Source organism: Cotesia typhae, unplaced genomic scaffold, assembly GCF_013202065.1.
Source record: "Cotesia typhae breed Kobodo isofemale line unplaced genomic scaffold, CoteBio_Ctyphae scaffold_13, whole genome shotgun sequence".
NCBI lineage: Eukaryota > Metazoa > Arthropoda > Insecta > Hymenoptera > Braconidae > Cotesia > Cotesia typhae.
Genome location: NW_027423774.1, coordinates 15,394,996 through 15,416,033, shown reverse-complemented (window position 1 = coordinate 15,416,033; position 21,038 = coordinate 15,394,996). Strand labels below are relative to the sequence as shown.

General features: G+C 28.0%; 3 protein-coding genes across 6 annotated transcripts; 2 read left to right on the top strand and 1 right to left on the bottom strand.

Moving 5' to 3' along the window:
• On the top strand, positions 1-6,955 carry LOC141534230 (F-box/LRR-repeat protein 3). 3 transcript variants are annotated; one of them, XM_074253448.1, is made up of 5 exons: positions 1-770; positions 2,351-2,570; positions 2,645-2,864; positions 4,829-5,074; positions 5,163-6,955. In XM_074253448.1, the coding sequence occupies exons 1-5, from the start codon at positions 720-722 to the stop codon at positions 5,332-5,334; spliced, it is 909 nt and encodes a 302-aa protein (XP_074109549.1). In that variant the 5' UTR covers positions 1-719; the 3' UTR covers positions 5,335-6,955. The 3 variants fall into 3 exon arrangements, with proteins under 3 accessions (XP_074109549.1, XP_074109551.1, XP_074109550.1); XM_074253450.1 differs by lacking the exon at positions 1-770 and adding an exon at positions 1,721-1,914; XM_074253449.1 differs by lacking the exon at positions 1-770 and adding an exon at positions 1,722-2,252.
• Positions 6,956-9,144: 2,189 nt separating this feature from the next.
• Positions 9,145-20,889, bottom strand: LOC141534229 (transmembrane protein 185A). Of its 2 annotated transcripts, none has more exons than XM_074253446.1 (6): positions 20,822-20,889; positions 20,583-20,754; positions 19,650-19,995; positions 19,274-19,573; positions 10,075-10,198; positions 9,145-9,809 (listed from the first exon to the last, which is right to left on the bottom strand). In XM_074253446.1, exons 2-6 carry the CDS (start codon positions 20,618-20,620, stop codon positions 9,598-9,600), a joined length of 1,020 nt encoding a protein of 339 aa, XP_074109547.1. In that variant the 5' UTR covers positions 20,621-20,754; positions 20,822-20,889; the 3' UTR covers positions 9,145-9,597. The 2 variants fall into 2 exon arrangements, with proteins under 2 accessions (XP_074109547.1, XP_074109548.1); XM_074253447.1 differs by having other exon boundaries at positions 9,145-9,767.
• On the top strand, positions 16,144-18,236 carry LOC141534232 (uncharacterized). The gene has a single exon (XM_074253451.1). The coding sequence runs from the start codon at positions 16,953-16,955 to the stop codon at positions 17,757-17,759; it is 807 nt and encodes a 268-aa protein (XP_074109552.1). The 5' UTR covers positions 16,144-16,952; the 3' UTR covers positions 17,760-18,236.
• Positions 20,890-21,038: the final 149 nt, after the last annotated feature.

The window sequence follows — 21,038 nt, the reverse complement described above, 5'->3', positions numbered from 1 at the left end:
ACTACTTTTTTTGAACTGGTGGGATTTGTAATTTGCATAAATATGAACCGATTCTTAACTTTTCCTTTTTTCCGTATTCGTTTATTCAATAGCAATTATTGCACGTAGGGGGATTTTTAAGATTTTTTAGGGCTATTTGAATGCAAAAAAAATGAGAACAAAAAACGAAAAAATTTTTAATCCGTTTTTTAGTTAGAGATCCCACCGTGGTGGGGGAAATTAATTTGGTGCTCTACAAAAATGCTTATAACTTTGTAACAACATGATATTTTTTAATCAAAATTTAGAAGAATGATCTTCAATGTATACTTCATAAAACAAAAAAAAAACCCCAATCCCTAAATTCCTTTATTATCCCAGTCCAAAAAATTCCCGAAAATCACCTATTTTTTCCATCGTCACAGTGGTCATCCCCTTTGAATGTTAAGAAATCCTTCTATCAGTGTAAAATGTAAAATTTTTTTAGTTTTTATTTATATATTTATTTTTTTTTTCTACTATTAAACAATAAAACGACGTACCATAGCTATTCAATAGCAGCTTAAATGTAAAAACTTATATGAGGCTGAAGTTAGCAAACACTTAAAAATTTTTAGATTTTTCTTCAAAAATAAACTAGGCATAGAAAATTATTTATAAAAATCACATTTATAATTTTTCAGAGCTAAAAAATGCTGAAAATTATCAGATGTCTCTCAATTTCAGTATCATAAACTTATATGGTATTAAAAAGAAAAAAATTCATTATGGAAGATGTTTTTTGTCAACACGTGAGTATATATTAGGGTGTGCCAAAATGTAACTTTCTTGATGGACCTCTTAAAATTGGAATTTTGAGTTCCGCTTTTAACAAAAGTTGTGTTCGGGCATTTCTTGACATATTTTGAGCGTTAAGGATTTATTTGATGTTCATAGAATTTTTTACCAGGAGTTTTGTTCAGGCATTTTTGCTGGAATTTCAAAATTTTTAAATTTGGCCGAACAAAACTCCTGTTAAAAAATTCTATAAAAATTAAATAAATTCTTAACGCTTAAAATATGTCACAACTCCTGTTAAAAGCGGAACTCAAAATGCCAATTTTAAAAGGTCCATTAAGGAAGTTACATTTTGGCACACCCTAGTGTATATACTAAAAGCGTTATTTATATTTATTGTTTCATTATTAAATTATTAAATTAAATAAATCAATGTAGATTGTAAATTTATATAAAATATTTTTTCTTATTTGTTTGATATTGATTATTAAAATCACGTGCTTTATACTTTCTATGCATACTCGTGATCAAGTCACACGTGTATTCAGGACTCATTAGACGCAATCAGATAAAATTGCGCACTTATGTGACGTATTAAGTTTTTTTTATAAATACTAGTTATAAACATAGTAATACAAGTTATGACATTTGAAAATAAAATATCTAATTATGAGTAATGAGTAATTATAAATATAAAATTACATTAAATCATTATATGTAGATGAAGAATAAACAAATCGTTGTAATTATCTATCACTAAAATTTCAATTCAACTTATAACTTTGATCGATGTAATTTTTAAACTTTTTGAAGTTATTTAAGAATACTATAATTTTATTTTTTTTAATTTGTCGTCGGACATTTTTCAAAAGACTATTAGGTTTATTTAAGATAAAATCTATCGAGTTAATAGAACAAAATCATTTGAGATCTTTTAAAAAAGATTGAAATTGTCCATATATAGTTAAATATTTATCTAAATTCAAAATTAGCACTATGAAATCACATGTTCTCGTTATAATACCACTTTAAAAATATTTATTTCACCTTTCTATTAATATTTTTATTTAATGCACACGTGATCCAGTACGCCTGTTCTCCAAACATGTCAGGGACATTCACGTGAACGGCCTACTTGCTTACAATCGCCTTTTACCGGTAATTCTAAATACATTTTACATTGGATTGGCATAAGAACTCTGTTAGTATAGAGCAAAAGTGTTGCAATGGAAGGTCTCACATGCTTTTGATTTTGCTTAAGAATTATCATTCGCTGAATTTTTTAATTCAATCCTTTCAAATCCTTCTCCCCTACCCTAAACTCTCCGTCAATTGGTTTCATCAACGGCTTGAGGTCCTTGCTTACCAAGTTTTCTTTCAAACTTAATCTACATTGATCATATGTATTAATATAAACTTCAGTTTATTGTGCTACAAAGAAAAGTATTATCTTCACTAGTGAGACAAGAAAAGTTTATACTAAATTCTATACTAGGGTCAGCATTTGGGAATTTTTTTTTTTTATAAAAATTTTGATTTAAAATTTTTAATAGAATGTAGATTTTTAAAAATAATGATAAATTTTTTTTTATAGATGCTTTCGTTAACTAATTCATTATCAGTTTCTGATAATTTTTCTTATTTGGATGTAACACCTTTTACGCAAGTGCAATCATCGGATGAATTATTTTTTAAATCGTTAAGGACGGATGACATATCGACAAGTTGTAGTTTACAGTCAGTTAACACATGTGAAAATTTAACAAATGTTGAAAAATTACGTCTTGATGACTCAACAGAATTGTTATTAAAAGGTTATTAAAAATTAGTGAGAAAAGTTCTTAATTTTATTTTTGATTTTATACTTTTTTTTTTAATTTCCTTTTAGATATTGTAAAAACGATTAGTCAGTATCAATTTCTTCAAGAACTATCTTTATCTTATTCTTTGCTCAGTGACGAACTACTCACAGCATTATCGTGTGACGATCGAATAAATCTTAAAACAATGAAAATTGAAGTTTACCCTGATGAAAAACCACTACCACACATTAGCGATAAAACCTGGCTTACATTAGAAAATCATTTACCTTATCTTAATGTTGTCTTGTAAGTATTAATTCTAACAATTTCAATAAAGTAACATTAAAAAAAAAAAAATATTTAATCCTTAAAAAAAAACATACCATCTAATCTCCATCACCTGATAATTATTATCTGTATGAAAATATTCTAAAAATTTAAAAACTTCTATTAAATTTTGTTGTAATATCTTGAATGTGGTTGTATTTTTTTTGTATGCAAAATTTTTTGAGAAATGAAAATATCCAATTACACTTTAAAATTTATTTTAAATAATAAAATTATTATTATGAACTACTCTAATAAACGAACTAATTAGATTTAAAAGACATCATTTTGAACTGAAGAAACTATTTTAACGAAAATTGGTTATCTTATTTTACAAATTCATCCTGTTAGTTTATAAATTATTGGATTCAAAGTTTTGAATCTCTGATCGGTTATTATTATGAGAGATCAATATTTTGAAACAAGAATGAAATTTTCAAGAAATATTTTTAAATTTCTTGAATTAAATATTTTTTATGTAATATTAAAATGATTTTTTTTTAATAAGATATCATCAATTGAAAAAATACTAATTTAATATTACTTTATCCTTATGTAGATTAGTCTTGTTTCTTTTATAATTCCATTCATATTATATTCTCTCAAAAATAAAAATAAATTTTTTGTATTACTAATATGTACAAAGCCGATTGATGTTTAAATAAATAAATAAATAAGTATTAGCGAAGATATGGAATTCAGTAATATCCAACAGTCGGCAGTTTATAACACAAGTACTAAAAACTGAATTGTACCGATTAATATCAATAGGTCTTTCCATGCCAAATCGAATAATTTTGAACCTAACTTCTATGATTTCGTTGAAAATTTGTTTTGTTTTTTACCTGACGTAACATGTACCGCAGATTTTTCTCAAATAGAAGTTATTAGAAGAACCATAGAATTAAAAGAGAGAAAAAATTAAAAGTGTTCATCGTCGAAGAAATTTTAATTTTTTTCGTAAAAGTAAGAAAAGATAAATAGAAATCACTCAAATCAATATTTTTCCAAAAACTACATTGAAAAGCAAAAATAAAACATTCAAAAATGAAAAACGAAAACAAATGGCCGATAAATTAATATTTAACAAAATTATGAACATTTAAAAACAATACTTTTTTTTTCTTTCAAAAATCCGTAATTTTTTTTTTTTTTTTTTTTTTTTTGATTAGGTAAAAATTAAAGAAAACTTTTAATCAGATAAGAAACAAAAAAAGTTTGGTAATTATTTGCAAGTAAGGTCCACGATTTGAATTTTCATTTTTTTCAACGAAATTTCCATTTGATTTTATTGATAAATTTTTTTTTTTTTTTTTTAAAATACATAAAAAAATGAATAATTAAAAAAAAAAAGTTGATTATCACAATTTTGACAAATTTTCTAAAAAATTTATAAATTTTTTAGAAAATTGTGGTATTCAACTTTTTTTTTTTAATTTGTGTACTTTTCAAAAAAAAAAAAAATATATAAATTCTATCTAAAAACATGAGAGCCAAAATTTTTCCAACTTTTGAAGGCAAAGAAGTTATCGACATCTTTATTTTTTTTTTCACGACATTTTTATCATAAATGCGCCGTAAAAACAAGCAGTATAAAAAAAAATTAAAAAATGTTTATTTTTTACCTAGATATGGCCAAAAGTAGGGTGGACCCCACTTGTAAATATTACTAAAAGTTTCTATTAAAACCGAAAGAAGTCAAGTTCAAAAGTGCTCGATTTAATGTGGAATGCCCCATTTGTTCATCTTCATTCTATTTAAACAAAACGATTAAAAATTAGAATAACGATTTAATTTCAACACTATACTTTTAGATATACAATATATTTTTCATTGAAGTAATCGTTTGTTTTTAATTAAAATGACTATTTTCAATATTTATACATAGAAAAATACGTCAAACTGTGCGTAAAGTTAATCAAAATATAATTCTATCATTTCAGAACGTCGTATTTATCAGATGAAGATAATTGTAATGATTTTCTTATAACACCAATTCCAGTAACTCATTTATTTCTTAGTAGATCCCCGCCTGAAATAACTGTTGACAGAATTAGTAAATGCTGCACGCGACTTGTAGAGCTTATTATTAGTTCGTATAATTTTGGCCTTATTGACGAACCATTGATTGCTGCTGCTAAAGGATGTCCAAAATTATCAGCTATAAGCCTTGGAGACTGTGAATTTACGTGAGTGTCTTATTGTGAATATGTTGTAATAGATTGTTATACTTCTAGATTATTAAAAAACATTTCAATTTTATGATTTTACATCCAGATGCTCTGGTCTCGTGGAATTCGTTGGAATTTGTAAGGAACGACTTCAAATACTTTTGATATGGGAAACATCTCTTATGGAAGATTCAAATTTAAATGTAGATGAAACAGCTTCCCGAGTTTCATGTCTTCTAGGTCGACCGTGGATGCCAGAGAGCATTCCATTTTGGTAGCATCTTGAATTTATACAATAGAAAAAACCTATCATTAATTTTATAGAAATAGAATAATGTTATTGATCAAACTATGTATTTTTATTTAAAAAATTTATAGGTAATAAATAAATAAATATTTATAGTTATAAATACTTTAAAAACTAAAGAAAGTATAGTTATTTATTAAAATTAAATTTATTTATTTATTTAACGCTAATCGGCATTATAAAACAATTAGTATATTCCTTAATTTATAAAATACTAGCAGTCCGCCCAGGCTTTGCACGGGTATTTAACAAAAGTTTCAAAATTAATTATAATATAATATAGCCTATGTCAACCGGGGATAGTGTAGCTTTCCAATATTAAAAGAATTTTTCAAATCGGTTCAATAGTTTCGGAGTCTATTCGATGCAAACAAATAAACAAACAATTAAATCTTTCCTCTTTATAATATTATTATTATTAGTACACAGAAAAAAAAAATCGAAAAACGGTTGACCCTACAAGCCATCCCTGCAACTTCCCGCTAACTCCATACTTAAGCGCTCGAAATTGCACTTATTACGTTTTTGAGCTCTCCGAACTCAAAAGTCTGATAGCAGTTGATAATACACTATTTTTCAAATTTTCAAACTCTTAATAACTTTTGAATGAGTGAACCGATTTTTACGCGGTTAGCGGCATTCGACGCAGTTTTTTTAAGCATCATTGATAATCTTTAAGTTTAATTTGATCAAATCTCTAAATCTTTCTAAATCTCTCGTAATTCTTTAACGGATCGACGGATCAAAAAACGATTTGAGGCATCTAAAAGGACTTCCATAAATTTAGTTTTTCTGAAAATTAGAGCAGATTCGACAGACTCATTCAAAAGTTATAAGAAGTTTAAAAACGACTAATTTTACAATTCGTAAAGTTTACAATCGGCTAATTTTATAAGTTTCTGCAGTAAGAATTTGCTAAATTCACGTAGCCACAGATTTTTGTTTTTCGTTATTTTATAAATAACTGAATTTATATTTGGTGAAATTTCCATTTTGCTAATTTCATTAATGTCATTTTTTATTTGCGATTAATTTTATAAATTACATTATCAACTAATTTTAAAATTTATAGTTTATACACGTTCGAGTTTGCAAATGGCTATTTTCCAGTAAACTTAAAAACATACTTAAATTAATGATCACGATTGTATGTATCATCGGGTATATGCGTAAATGATACTTGAATAATTGGGATATGGGTAAAAGATACCCGCTCATTTTGTCTACATATGATGTAAATGTCATTGATTTTGTAATTGAAATCCTCTTTCAAATGAATGGTATTATTTATTATGTATAATTAATAAAGGTTGAAATAAAATATTCATAGTATAATTATTACCAAAAAATATAAAGTTTATTGGGTTGTTGTAGTATGCATTTGAGATATAATAATAAAATGAAATTAATACATCACTTAAACGTCCTTAATCGATATGTATAAATTGTTAAATACATACACTTTAAATGTATACATCTAGGTTTGAAAAACTCTAGGTAATGTCTGTACAATTTAATAGTATTTTACTTAATTTAATGAACAATTGGCCACTTGCTACGACAATATTTTAAGCAGAAATTTACAATTATTATTTTATGATATAAACTTAATTTAACATTTTCTCAAATATGTGTATTATGATCGATTAAAACTAACTATTATTAATACTAATCTACACATAAAGTGTTCAGTCTTGTGCCGTAGTTGACAAACTCTTTTACACCAGGTTGGAGTTTCACTATTACATTTTAAAAAATTTATTTTTTAAAGTTAAAATATTCAATTGCTTATATTTATATTATATTACATGCGCATATATATTTACGAGTAGCTCAGAAAAATAGAGTATTATTTTCATTATGACATTTTGAACGTTTTCAAACGACTTTTAAATTTCATTATTAATCCTATATTTCCTTTAATTATTAGATTACATGAAAATTAATAAAAATAGAATGTAAGGCACTTAAAAAAATGAATAACAAACATGTCACGTGCCTAAAGGTAAAAAGACGCATATTTTTTTTTTATTGCCAATCAAGGAGTAGACACATTCTACACTTAAAATTGAAAAAAAAATTTTTAAGATAAAAGGGCGTATGTCTTTAAGTATACGCCCTTTTACTTTTAAGAATTTGAAATTTCGGTGATCTAAAGATGAAAGGGCGTATAATTTTTTTTCGGCCAGTTTACAAAGGAATATATTTATAGTTTAAAAATGTAAAAAAAAAACTTTCTGTGGTAGTAGCGACGTAAAATCTCAACTGTACAATTTTTTAAAGTTGCAAAAGAAAATATATCCAAAAAACAATAAAGTACGCGTGATTATTTTCTCGCTTTTTATTTTAAGAAATAGTTATTATAAAATTTAAAAACATGAACAATTATCATGAAATTAGAATATTTGAAGAAAAATAAGAAATTTTGAAATATTCAAATGTTATAATTTTAAAATATTACAATATTTAAAAAAAAAAAAGCGGGAAATTTCAAAATATTTGAATGTTATCTGTCATTGTGATTTTTTTTATTACTTAATTTTTTTTTGATTAATTTATTTTCTATTTGTTTATATTAAACTTTGTAAATGAGGCTGTTATTTTAGCATAACTCGTCTTGTGAAACTATTATTTAACATTTGGTATCAAAACTACAATTTTTTTTATGCGGCCTTTCACCTTTAAGTCGTATTTTTCTTAAAGCTGAAAGGGGGTATGTCTTGAGATACGCCCTTTCAGCTTTAGGATACCAACTTTTTTTTTCACAGATTTTTACGTCTCAGACAATTTTAAAACGAATGGCAAAAAAAAATTTTTTTATACGCCCTTTCACCACAAATCCCTATTAACTCTTAACTATAAGCCCTTTTATTTTTAAGCACGCGATGTAGTTCAAATATTATACTAAAATTGATTAATTTTAGGTAACTTAAAATTTTTCATCTAAATTTTCTCAAATTATTGAATAGATTTTTTTCCAACATTTACTTCTCATCGGTATTATCATAATTATCGCAATTTTTAAATAGCTTCAATCGTTATTGTTTGATAACATATTCCCACTCTGAATTATAGAATAATACATACATTAATTACTCATTTTTATTTACTTTTTTTCGTATTATTTTTGTTCATTGTTATGCACTGTAACGTGAAAAAATTAATTGTAACTTTCAACAATCATTTGAAAACATTCAAACACCATTAGAAATAAATTAAAATTTTTTAAGACCTTTAAATATTGTTAGATCTTATTTATTCTTACAAGATTTATGAAAGACGTGAAGCTGAAAAAATTTGTTTTTTTTTTTTTTTTTTTTTTTTTTTCGGGCTATCTTAATAATTTAATAATTATATATTGTCGAATTTCAATAGGGTTGACTAATTAAAATAAATTCATTAACTTTGATCACCAACTGCAGGGTATACGGTTCACACTGTATAACTATGTTAAGTAAAATATGACACAATCTTGAATATTAATTATGTTTGATTACCTCAGGTATTTATTTACCCAACAACTAAATCGAATAATGACTTACGAATTTCAATTTAGTATTTACAATTTTAGTATTGTTCTCTTGACTTAATTAATAAAATTTCATTTAATCCAATAATACAATATAAAAAAAATGGAGTACTGACGTCATAAAATATTTTTCGTAGAAAAAAACATTTGATTAATTATGACACTCGATTAACTTGCTAAAAAGCTTTAACAATAAAAAAGATAACATTGGAAGAACTTCACAACCAATAATATAGCACCGACAAAATCTAATTTATAATTTATAATTATTGAGTTTTTATTATGCTCAATGTATTAACACAAATATTTAATATTCTCTAATGTTTACTCGCCAAAAAATAATCGATTACAGATCCAATAAGCATAAGGATTCTGTTAACAAAATGGACGGGTTAATAGGCTAATAAAGAAAATGTTTTTAACATCGTAAATAGATACGATTAACAGAAAGCCATTTAACGCTTTCATAACTTGGAGGCAAAAATTAATCTATTATATTTAAAACTTAACTTATAAATTTGCAGTAAATTTCCTATTCCAATATATCTTCACACTGTATTTGATGTTTTTCTTTCTACTTTAAATAATTAATCAAAGATCTTATTCACAATTTATATATATAGACAGTGCTGAGCGTTGTTTCTGTATTCATCACAATTATAATCGCTTAAAATTTTCCACAACAATCCATGAATTTTTTAGACATCAATCGGGCGTATCAATAGAAATAATAGGCACAACAGGCTTCATTAGGTCGATTTTTTTAATATGCTTTTCATTCTTATCTGAAACCATTGGTTCTGATGGTGGTTGATCGTGATCACTTCTTGGTTGATAAGAAATGTTCCCGTACTCTTGAAGAAGCGGACAGAGGCCTAAAAGAAAATGACAAAAGTCTTTTCGTATTCCAAACCACCCTAAAAAAATTGTTTTTCAAAATATTAGAAATAAAAATTTTCAAATTATAAATTAACGGATAATTTTGTTGATTTAATTAATTATTACCCAGTATGTTTTTGGGCTATTGATTTATAAATTATAATATTAAATTTTAACAGAGTAATTATAATTCAACTATTTTTCAAATTAAAGAAACAGAAGTATGCATAAATTTTTTTTTCTCCGAAATTTTTTGTCAAATACTTCATTAATATTGTTGAATAATTGAAATTTTCTACTTACATCTATTTCCACCTTTAGCACCAAAAGACATGAAGATAAGTGTCATATGAGAGAGTAACAATGGTGCAGCTATAGTTGTATAATTTAATGACAAATCTCCATCCAATTTATTTGCTAGTAATACCTTAAAAAAAAAAATTTTTTTTTATTAAATAATTGTTTTAATTTTTTATTGTAAGTTAAAACGCTAATTGTATTACGCGCCTCCTCCTCAAGATCACCAAACGTAGTACCCTGACTTTAGCCCAGAATGCCACAATATTTAAAGTAAGAAACTTAAAATATTGAAGTTACGGTATTCAGATGTCTCGATCTTCATTCCTTTTCTTTGTGCTCAAAGAAAGCCACGTATTTTTTACATCTACTAATTATTTATTAATATAATAAGTATTAATAATAATTATCAAGATTCAGATTTTGCTATAGAATTACGAAGATTAAAAAGGAAATTAGAAAAACAAGATGATGAAATTAATTATCTACGAAGAAAGCAACGTAAGTTCAATAAAAGTGACAGGCTGGTTATGTTTTACGTCATTTTAGTTTAGCAAATAAATTTTGCTTTTCTATATCCTTCAAATAAGGTCTTTTACGTTCAAGTAACGCATATTAATATATTTAATTGCTTCTAATGAACAAGTTTTCATTAAAATATTGTGCAAGTCACTAAATATTTTCTTTCACAAAGTTAACTAGTGTCAAGTACACTCAATTAATTTTAACCAATAAGTTTGGTTTGGAATAAATTTCCTATAGTATTTACTTGGTATTACAGGTAAATCGAGAACCCGATCTCGCTCAAAAATGAGTTCAAGATCCAATAGAAACAGGTCCACCTCAACTGTCCGTTCCCACCACCGCTCTCATCATCGTTCTCACCGCCGCTCTCATCACCGTTCTCACCATCATTCTAATCGCAATCGTGATGACTCTTCTCTTCGAAATCGTCGCCGTTCTAGGTCTTCATCAAGAAATAGACCTAAAAGAACTCCTGTTATTGATATTTCTTCAACTTTGTCTTCTCAATTATCAAAAAATTCCAAGTCAATTCCTATTGTAAACAATCCATTGATTAATCCGTCAAATAATAATTCATCAGCTGTTCCAACTATGATTTCCCAAACAACTGTTCAACAGCCTACCTCATCTAGTGTTTGATACCGTAACAAGACGTTTGATTATTTGTTCAAATCTCAATACATCTATGAAAGAAACATTAAATGCTACTACTGCTGATGAGTGGTTATTTGGAAAAGATCTTGGTGAAACTCTGAAGACCGCCAAGTCTTTCGAACGTTCTTCTAAAGATCTTAAACCTCCATCAAAATCAACTTCGAATATTATCCCACGAAATTCAAAAAACTTGAAGGGTCCCCGTCGTCAACCTTACAATCAACCACCTTCGACGTCGGGGCAACGCAAACCGTACAGCCAGCTTCCGAAAAGCTCAAGTTACCGTCAGCCGATGAAAAAACAAGGGGGGTCAGTATCTTCCAGGAAACGCCGATAGTCGAACCGTAAGTGCGGTCGCAGGAAGGTTAAAATATTTTTTGCCTGTTTGGAATAAATTATTTCCGGATATTAGCATTTTATCCTGGATAAATGGTTATGAAATCCCTTTTAGTGAGACACCCAAACAATCATTTATACCAAAGGAACCATGTTGGTCCAAAACAGAATTTACTCAATTTACTGATCACATTAATGAACTTTTAGAAAAAGGAGCAATTCAACATTGTCAGGAATGTGATGGCCAATTTATTTCGAGTATTTTTCTTACTCCTAAGCCAGATGGTTCTAGTCGTTTTATTTTAAATCTTAAAAAGTTAAATAAATTTATAAAAACTGAGCATTTTAAGTTAGAAGATATTAGAACTGCGAGGGATTTATTACGACATCGTTGTTTTATGTCTACTTTAGATTTAAAGGACGCTTACTATTTAGTCGCTATAAAAATTCGTCTAAAAAATATCTAAGATTTATATTTAATGGGGTTTTATATGAATTTAATTGTTTACCATTTGGTTTAAATACAGCTCCATATGTTTTTACTAAGTTAATGAAACCTGTCATTTCTCTTCTAAGAGAAAGAGGTTACTCCTCTGTTGTTTACATTGACGATTTTTTACTAATTGGTTATAGTTTGCATGAGTGTTTACTAAATGTTCAACAAACAATTTTATTATTAGAAAGTCTTGGATTTATTATTAATAAACAAAAAAGTAAGCTTGAACCGTTACAAAAACAAAAATTTTTAGGCCTCATATTAAATTCTGCTGATATGAAAATTGAATTACCAGAATCAAAAGTTATTAACATGATTAACCTTCTTAATAAATTCAAGGTTAATTCTTATCATAAAATCAGAGATTTTGCATCTTTTATTGGCGTTTTGGGATCTTTATGTCCTGCGGCTAAATATGGTTGGGTTTATATGAAAAGCTTAGAACGAGAAAAATTTGTTGCTTTAGAAAAAAGTAATGGTAATTACGGGGCATCAATTGTTTTATCTTCTTTAGTAAGTGATGATCTTGATTGGTGGAAGAAAAATGTTAACAAGATTTTTATGCCAATTAGAAGTCTTAAATTTGTATCGGAAATTTTCTCAGATGCTTCACTGACCGGTTGGGGTGCATGTTGTGGCACTAGTAGAGCTCATGGTTTTTGGGATAAAAATGAACGTCATAATCCAATTAACTTACTGGAATTACAGGCTACATTTTTTGGTTTAAAATGTTTTGCCAGTAATTTAAAAAATTGTGATATACTTTTGCGTATTGATAATACTACAGCTATAGCTTATATCAATCGGATGGGTGTAATTCAATTTAAAAATCTTAGCTATACTTCAAAATTGATTTGGCAGTGGTGCGAGGAAAGAAACATTTTTATTTATGCCTCTTACATCAGTTCAAAAGAAAATAAAATCGCCGATTATGAATCGCGTCGATTAGAACCAGAAACTGAGTATAGTTTATCTAATTATGCTTTTAATTGGTTATGTAATAAATTTGGTTACCCGGAAGTTGATTTGTTTGCTAGTCGCATTAACGCTAAATGCGATAGTTATGTTTCATGGAAAAAAGATCCCGGTTCTTTTGCTATTGATGCTTTTATCTTAGATTGGAAAAAATTTTTCTTTTATGTGTGATGGTAAAAAGTGAGTGCGAGCGAGACGACAGAGCAGCAGAATTTATTTTTGATGTATCATCATTATTATTACTATTATTATCGTTCTTGTCATTATTAATACCGGAGTGTATTTAATATACTAAAGATGTTTTTTTTTTTATATATAATTGTTCATTTACATTTCTTTGTTTAATGGAAAAGTTTATTTAAATTTTAAATATTTTGACTGCGATTTATTATTATTTGGAAATACGCGCGAATTTTTTTTGAGTACGCCGCCGCGGCGAGAGATGGCGAAGAATTTCGCCGTTCGTTCGTTTGCAGTAAAAACCGACGAGCTAATATAAGCGAAACTGCGTGGCGATAATTTTTGTTCTTTTAAAGAACAAAAATTTATTTACCTGAAAGAAAGAATTAATTGAATTCTCGAACAGATTCAAAATATCTGAATAATTATTTAATTAATTATTTTCTTTGTGAATTAACTTGTTTGTACTAAGTCCCAGAAATGAAATTAGTATGGGAAATTATTTTGGTGAAAATTATTATTTGGCAAATGTTATTTTTTCTAAGTCCCGAACGACGTTTGTATGGAATTGATTTTGTATGAAATTTATTGAAATTTATTGAAATTGATGGATGAATTTGATATTTGATCAGATTTAAATAATTGAAAAATCTGAAGTTTGACGACGAGCGATAGATGGCGATAATTTTCCAAGATCTTTCACTCTTGGAGAAAGGTCTAGGAAATGACAAAAGCGATTTTGATTGACGGAAAAAGTAACCAAGTTTTCCAGTGGTTATAATCTTCCGGTAGAAGACCCTTCACCAGGAAGTACCCAAGGAACTCGTACCTTGTCTCCGACCAGGAACCAGGTAAGTGCTGACTTGTCCATTGGGGGAAATTTGGCCACCGGGAAGGGTTGCTTTCCAAGCACCCAGACTAGACTAGGGGCAAGTAGGGCCGGGAAGGGTTGCTTTCCAAGCACCCAGAGGGAAGTAGGACCGGGAAGGGTTGCTTTTCAAGCACCCAGACGGGATTAAGAGCAAGTAGGGCCGGAAAGGGATGCTTTTCAAGCACCCAGACGGGATTAAGGGCAGGTAGGGCCGTGCGCAACTGTCGGTAAAATAGGAATACTACTGCGTAAAGGTAGTAGACAGAGTTTGGCCACCAGGTGGCACCGACAAACAAAAAAACAACCTGTGTACGGGTTATGTGCGACATAGTAAAGTTTGTAAATTTTATAACTTAAGTTTCGATATTTGTTGTTTGTTGTCTTAAATAAATAGAGTACTAATTATAATCAGGCTCAAATTTCATTTATAAGTAATATAAGCTATCCCTGAAAAGATCCTGGACTCCGGCGAGATTTCATTCGAGCTAGGGGATATAGATATTAGAGGTAAGCCTTGACTGTAACACAACAGTAATAAAGTCTATTTTTTTTTAAGTAAAAACCGGAAAAATACCCGTTACATATGCTTTCCCTCCTTTTTCATTAATCCCAAAAGTACTAAAGAAAATTGAAAATGATAACGCTAGAGGATTATTAATAGTTCCATATTGGCCATCACAACCTTGGTTCCCTCGGTGTATGTTGATGTTTGAAACGTCACCGATAATTTTTGAGCCAAGTTTAAATCTCCTTTCTTCTTCCGATAGAAAGCCTCATCCTCTTCACTCCCAACTTTCCCTGGTGGGAGGGCTCTTATCAAACAATCATTAGCTGCAAGAGGACTTTCTTCTGATACTAGTGATATAAGTTTAGCTTCTTTATTTGATTCAAGCATACGTCAATACGACTCAGCTCTCAAGAAATGGTGGAATTTTTGTCATCTTACAGAAACATCAGTTTTTACAGCCAAAATTCCAGATATTCTAAGGTTTCTGACAGGTGAAGTGGACAAAGGTGAATCTTACGGTTCTATAAATTCTCTCAGATCAGCTATTTCATTAATTTTGGGTTCGGGGTTAGGTGAAAATTTGGATGTTAAACGTTTTTGCAAAGGTGTCTCAAAAACTCGACCACCTCGTCCTAAATATGACAGTACTTGGAATCCAAAAATCGTCCTGGACTTCATTTCAAAATGGTTTCCAAATAATGAAATTTCTCTAAAAAATTTAACCCTCAAAGTTGTTACATTATTGGCACTCACAACTGGTCAAAGAATGCAAACTTTGGCAGCAATTAATGTGTCTAATATTGAAAATTTAATTGATCGTATTGAAATAAAAATCCCTAAAATTTTAAAAACTTCTGGGCCTAATAGAGTCCAACCCAATTTAGTCCTTCCTTTCTTCAATGAAGATTTTTCCATCTGCGTAGCTTCAGCACTCTCTGAGTATGTTAACCGCACAGAAATTATCAGAGGAAATGAAACATCATTATTTATTTCTTGGAAAAAACCTCATAAAGCAGTTTCAGAACAATCTTTAAGTAGATGGATTAAAGAAGTACTCCATTTAGGTGGTTTAGATACATCAAAATTTTCTGCTTATAGTACAAGACATTCTTCAACGTCTACTGCTAACAAGAAAGGAGTTTCCATTGATTTAATTCAAAAAACTGCAGGTTGGACAAAATCTTCAAAAGTTTTTGCAAAATTTTATAACTGCAAAGTTGTTGAAGACCGTACTATTTTCGCTAAAACTATTTTAAGTACAAAAGCAAGGTAATTATATATTTAATTTATGTTTTTCGTATGTTCGTATTTCTGTTAATAAAATGTTAATTTCTTTTCTTTAAAAAAAAAAAAAAAAAAAAAATTTTTATTTTCTACTTCTCCCGATACTTGTCTTTAAACATCTACGTTTGGTGATCTTGAGGAGGAGGCGCGTAATACAATTTGACGATTAAACGAACTTACCTAAGTGAAGTTCTATCGTAATTGTATGAAGCGCCTCCTCCGAAAAGATCAGTCCCACCCTATAATAATAATAACCCTTACTAAAAAATTTTTAGTCCCTATAGACGTATCGGTAGATCTTTAAATAATGAAGATCGAGACATCTGAATACCGTAACAGAGTTAAGTAAGTAACTTCAATATTTTAAGTTTATTACTTTAAATATTGTGGCATTCTGGGCTAAAGTCAGGGTACTACGTTTGGTGATCTTGAGGAGGAGGCGCTTCATACAATTACGATAGAACTTCACTTAGGTAAGTTCGTTTAATCGTCAAATTATTGCAAAGACATAACTGCAAAAATATTATCAAATACAATAACTAACAATATATTAAGCATATCGCTGTAGTTTATTGGTAAAAAATATCGTAATTACTGAATTTCAAAAGTTGTATTAAAAATGTTTCTTAATTTATATCTACAGTATTGAACATTTCACCATTTATTATAACAGTTTATATAGAAACAGAACAAAAAAAAATTTATAGAAAGTTGAGTAATTTAATAAAAGTTTTTACTAATCTATTACCGTAAAGTAGAGATTTATGTTTATATAATAGAGAAAATCATTGAAAAAATTTACCAAATCTTTAGCAACCAACGAGATAAAAAACTATTACTTAACTGTTAAGCTTTTATTGAGATAAACTTTTTTTTTATTTTATAAATGATTGACCACGATAAAGAAAGTGAGTGAGATAATTGAGTATAAATAATCTGGACATAGCAGAACATTGTGAACTTGGACGTTTGAAAGATTATTTTAGTGCGTCGTACAAAAATTGACAATTATAGTTCCTATAAATTGTAAATAGATCGGGGTATGGATTTTAAAAATGTTGACAAAGATGACCAAATTTAACAAATTGTTTTTATCTATATTATTATTGTCATCTTTTTATCAGTTGTTTTGTTATTCGCGTGAAATACCAGTTACATGGGTCCAATATCGAGATCAAATAGCTACAAAACGTCAAGATCACGATCTTCTACCATCCGGATCTCATCACGAGCATAAATTTTCCAGTGGTAATGGTGAAGAGCATCATGCAGATCATCATGACGAACATGGCGAAAAAGATAGTAAAGAATTTCATAGCCATCATCATCATGGTAAAGGTGAACATGACGATCATAAAAAAGAAGATTATGAAGATTTTCTCAAGAAACATGGCGGGCATGAAAAGAAACATCACGATGAGGCAGAAGAATATGAACATGGGCACAAACATGAAAAAAATCACAAACAAGGAAAATTTGGCGAAAAAAAAGGACATAAAAAAGGGCACAAAGTAAAGGGGTATCATAACAAATTCCAGAAAGATGAGTATCACAAAGAACATAAATTTTATGATGATGAACATAAAGGCGGCCATCACGACAAGCATGGTCATTTCGAAGGGCACCATAAAAAGGCACATGGAGAACATAAAAAAGGAGATAATCATCATTCAAGTTATCATGACAAACATCATGATAAGAAAGGTCATTCAGCTAAAGGTCACCATGATAAACAACATAAAGGCCACTCTGGTGAAAACGGACACGAAGAGCATCATTCTCATCATTCTCATCATGGTAAAAAAGGTGGTGATTATAAAAAAAAGAAGTACGAACACAAAAAAGGTAGCAAAAAACACTAAATAACTCAAATTTTTTCAACAAAATCTAGTGAAATATTTCATACAAAAATTCTTCGCTGTTTCTTTATGTAACTGATGTGATCAATCATATGATACTGTATGTACTTCGATACGCGAATTAATTATCGGTATTTTTAATTAAAATTTTTGTTGATGAAAAATATAACTTTTGTTCATACTATTGCTAGGTAAATAGGAAATTTTATTTTTTATCATTTTACTATTGAAACTTAATGGTTTAAATATTCTGTTCACAAAAATTGTCGAGATCGAAGTAATTTATGTAATTTCTTGATAATTTTTAAAATGTAATTTCAAAACTTAAAATCTTTAATTTACAAGTTTTTAATCTGTTAAACTTTGAAAATTACATTTTTTTAATTCAATATTTAATTTTAACCAATGATAAATCTTGTACCTTTTTTTGCGAGTTTCGACTAATTACTAACTTCAAAACTTTCATGTATTTTTATTAAGAGGGTTTTACACTTGCAGACATTTTTTTATGTAAAAAAATTATTTTTAGTTCGATTTATAATTATTGAACGATACAACAAAAATGTTGAAGCTAAGAAAGTAAAGATTTTAAACTTTAAAATGATTTTTAACGAAGAATTTTTTGTTTTTTCAATTATTGTGAACAGTAATATTTTAACAGTCTCAGTAAAAACAGGTATCATTAAAAATAATAATTGTACAAATATTCTTTCATCACATCATTATTGTTTTCTAATCAACCAGTCAATAAAAAATATATTTAATAGTAAAAAACATATGATTTCCAAGCAAACAACTAATTGAAATTGAATTTGACATATATTTGATAACGAGCTCTTAATAAATAAGGATAGTGTAACGCAATAAATATACTATTAGAAATCTTTATCATTACATTTCAATCAAAACAATTCTTCCTTGAATTATTGCAATAGTATGAAAAAATTCAAACTACAATAATTTTGATTATTTACATAAATTGACTATTCTAAAACCTTTTTGTCTTTGTAGAAAATATTATTTACTATGAATATTTTTTTTTTCTTCGACCTTAAATCTTTGATCTTTCAACTTAGACAAATAATAATAATAATAGTAAAATCAAACAAATTTGCGGTTGTGTACTGTATTAAAAGATTTATTTTTTACTGTGTAAATGCTTAATAAAAAAATCGTTAATATGTTGTTATATAATAAAGATTTTTAAAATAAATTGTATGAGATATTGTAATTGGATTTGTATATTTTGTTTTTAAATAGTGTTTTGTAATTACCTCATCTCAATAAACGAAAGAAAAGCGAATAAACAACCATTTTAATCGTAAATCATTGAATTATTACCCAGCCTCTACAATGATAGAAATATATTTTTAAAACAAATAATCGTTATATTCTAATTTGATAGGGAAACATTTTAAACTATTCAAAACTGTAAGTAGAATAAAAGAAAAAAAAAACGAAGTAAAAAACTATTTACTCTAGGATTTAATATATTTAAAAACTATAATTTTACTTACTTGAAATACTAATATTGGCACGACGAGAAACGTATACGCTAAAGCAGAATTTAATGAAGTTCTTCTAACACGAGCATTAACTTGTGGTGCCCTTAACAATACAGCTGCGAAGACTATGGTGTATAGTACAGCCACTAATGATAAACACAAAAGTGCCCAAAGAGGAACAAAGACGACTTCCCAACTCCATGTTATAAATTGATCAAGTTTCAAAGCTAAGAAAATAAATTGTAGTACATTGACGGCACAAAATAATTCTAGTTCAAATGATCGATCGTGTTTTACGGCCCAAATACATACCTGTAATTAAATAATTTAATAATAGTTTTATATTCATACTTATTATTTGATGTATGTAATGTGAATAAAAACTTACAGCTATGGAGACAATCGAAATAAAAATCAGAGGAATGAATACTAATATCCATAAATGTCTATCTGATTCTAATTTGTCACAAACTAATAGTTCGAACATTAATAAAATTAAGTGTAAGGCAAGAGTTATTAACATAGCCTTGTAATGAACATAAGCATCGCCTTCAAGTCTTGCATGAGGATGTCTCCACCAAACATAACTGCCTACTGTAGCACCTAGAATTACCATACCCTTCCACAACCAAATAGGACTGAATATCGACCAATAACTCCATTCTATAAATCCATCCAATCTTAATGCAAATAATGCGGTGAATATCATCAAACATGAGTGGACTAAAAATTTACTGAAAAAATAAAACATTCAAATCACTTAAAAATAATATGTGTTTATCAAATAAAAATAAAATAATAAAAAAAAAATTATCTTGATTGAAGTTACATCACATTTAAAATTGATAGTTGTTTTTATTATCATTTATACATTGCAATAATAAAAAATGCAAAGTTTAAAAAAAAATTTTGCATATTGTAATTTACTGATTTATACGATTCATTTTAATAGTAATATTTTATGAGGCTGAAGTTAGCAGACACTTGACAATCTTTTGATTTTTCTTGAAAAATAAACTAGGCATAGAAAATTATTTATAAAAATCTCATTTATAATTTTGCAGAGCCTCTAAAGATGAAATTTGTCAATAAAACTTTCTTGCTATAATTTGTTTGTTAAAAAAATTCTAAAAATGATTAGATGTCTCTCAATTTTAGTATCATAATATTTTAATCAAATAATAACAATAATAATAATAATTTCTACAACTGTAATTAAAAATTAAGCAGTTGAGATTAAATCATATGTAAATTTTTTCATTTTAGAAATAAAATGTCTTTTTTTAATATTCAATTTTTATTATCAAAAAATTTCAATTACCTTGGATTAAAGTCTTGAAAAAGCGTTTGCAAATTCATGATTAATGGGGTCACTTATTATAGGCCAAATGACTTTAGTTTTGGAAGTTTAAAATTTTTTTATCATTAGTTTATTCATGCTATGTTGACACCAGAACAGTCTCGAGTTTATGATCAATTTTAAGCAACAGTCCCTGTGCATTTAAATCACAAAAAATAATAAGTTATGGTTGTATGCATTACGCTAAAAAAAAATTTTACCTTGAATGAATTCATATATACAAACTAATAAGAGAGTCTGTTTCACGCAGTAACATCGGCCTCGAGTGTTTCAATACTCTATACCACGGAGCTTAGATACAAGGAGCTCGAACGGCATAGGTCATTTGGTATAAAATGTGTCCTCAAAAACAGCAGCAAATAACATGTACCTATTTTCACCACCAGAGTAGCGCAACGATCACTACAATCTCTGTGA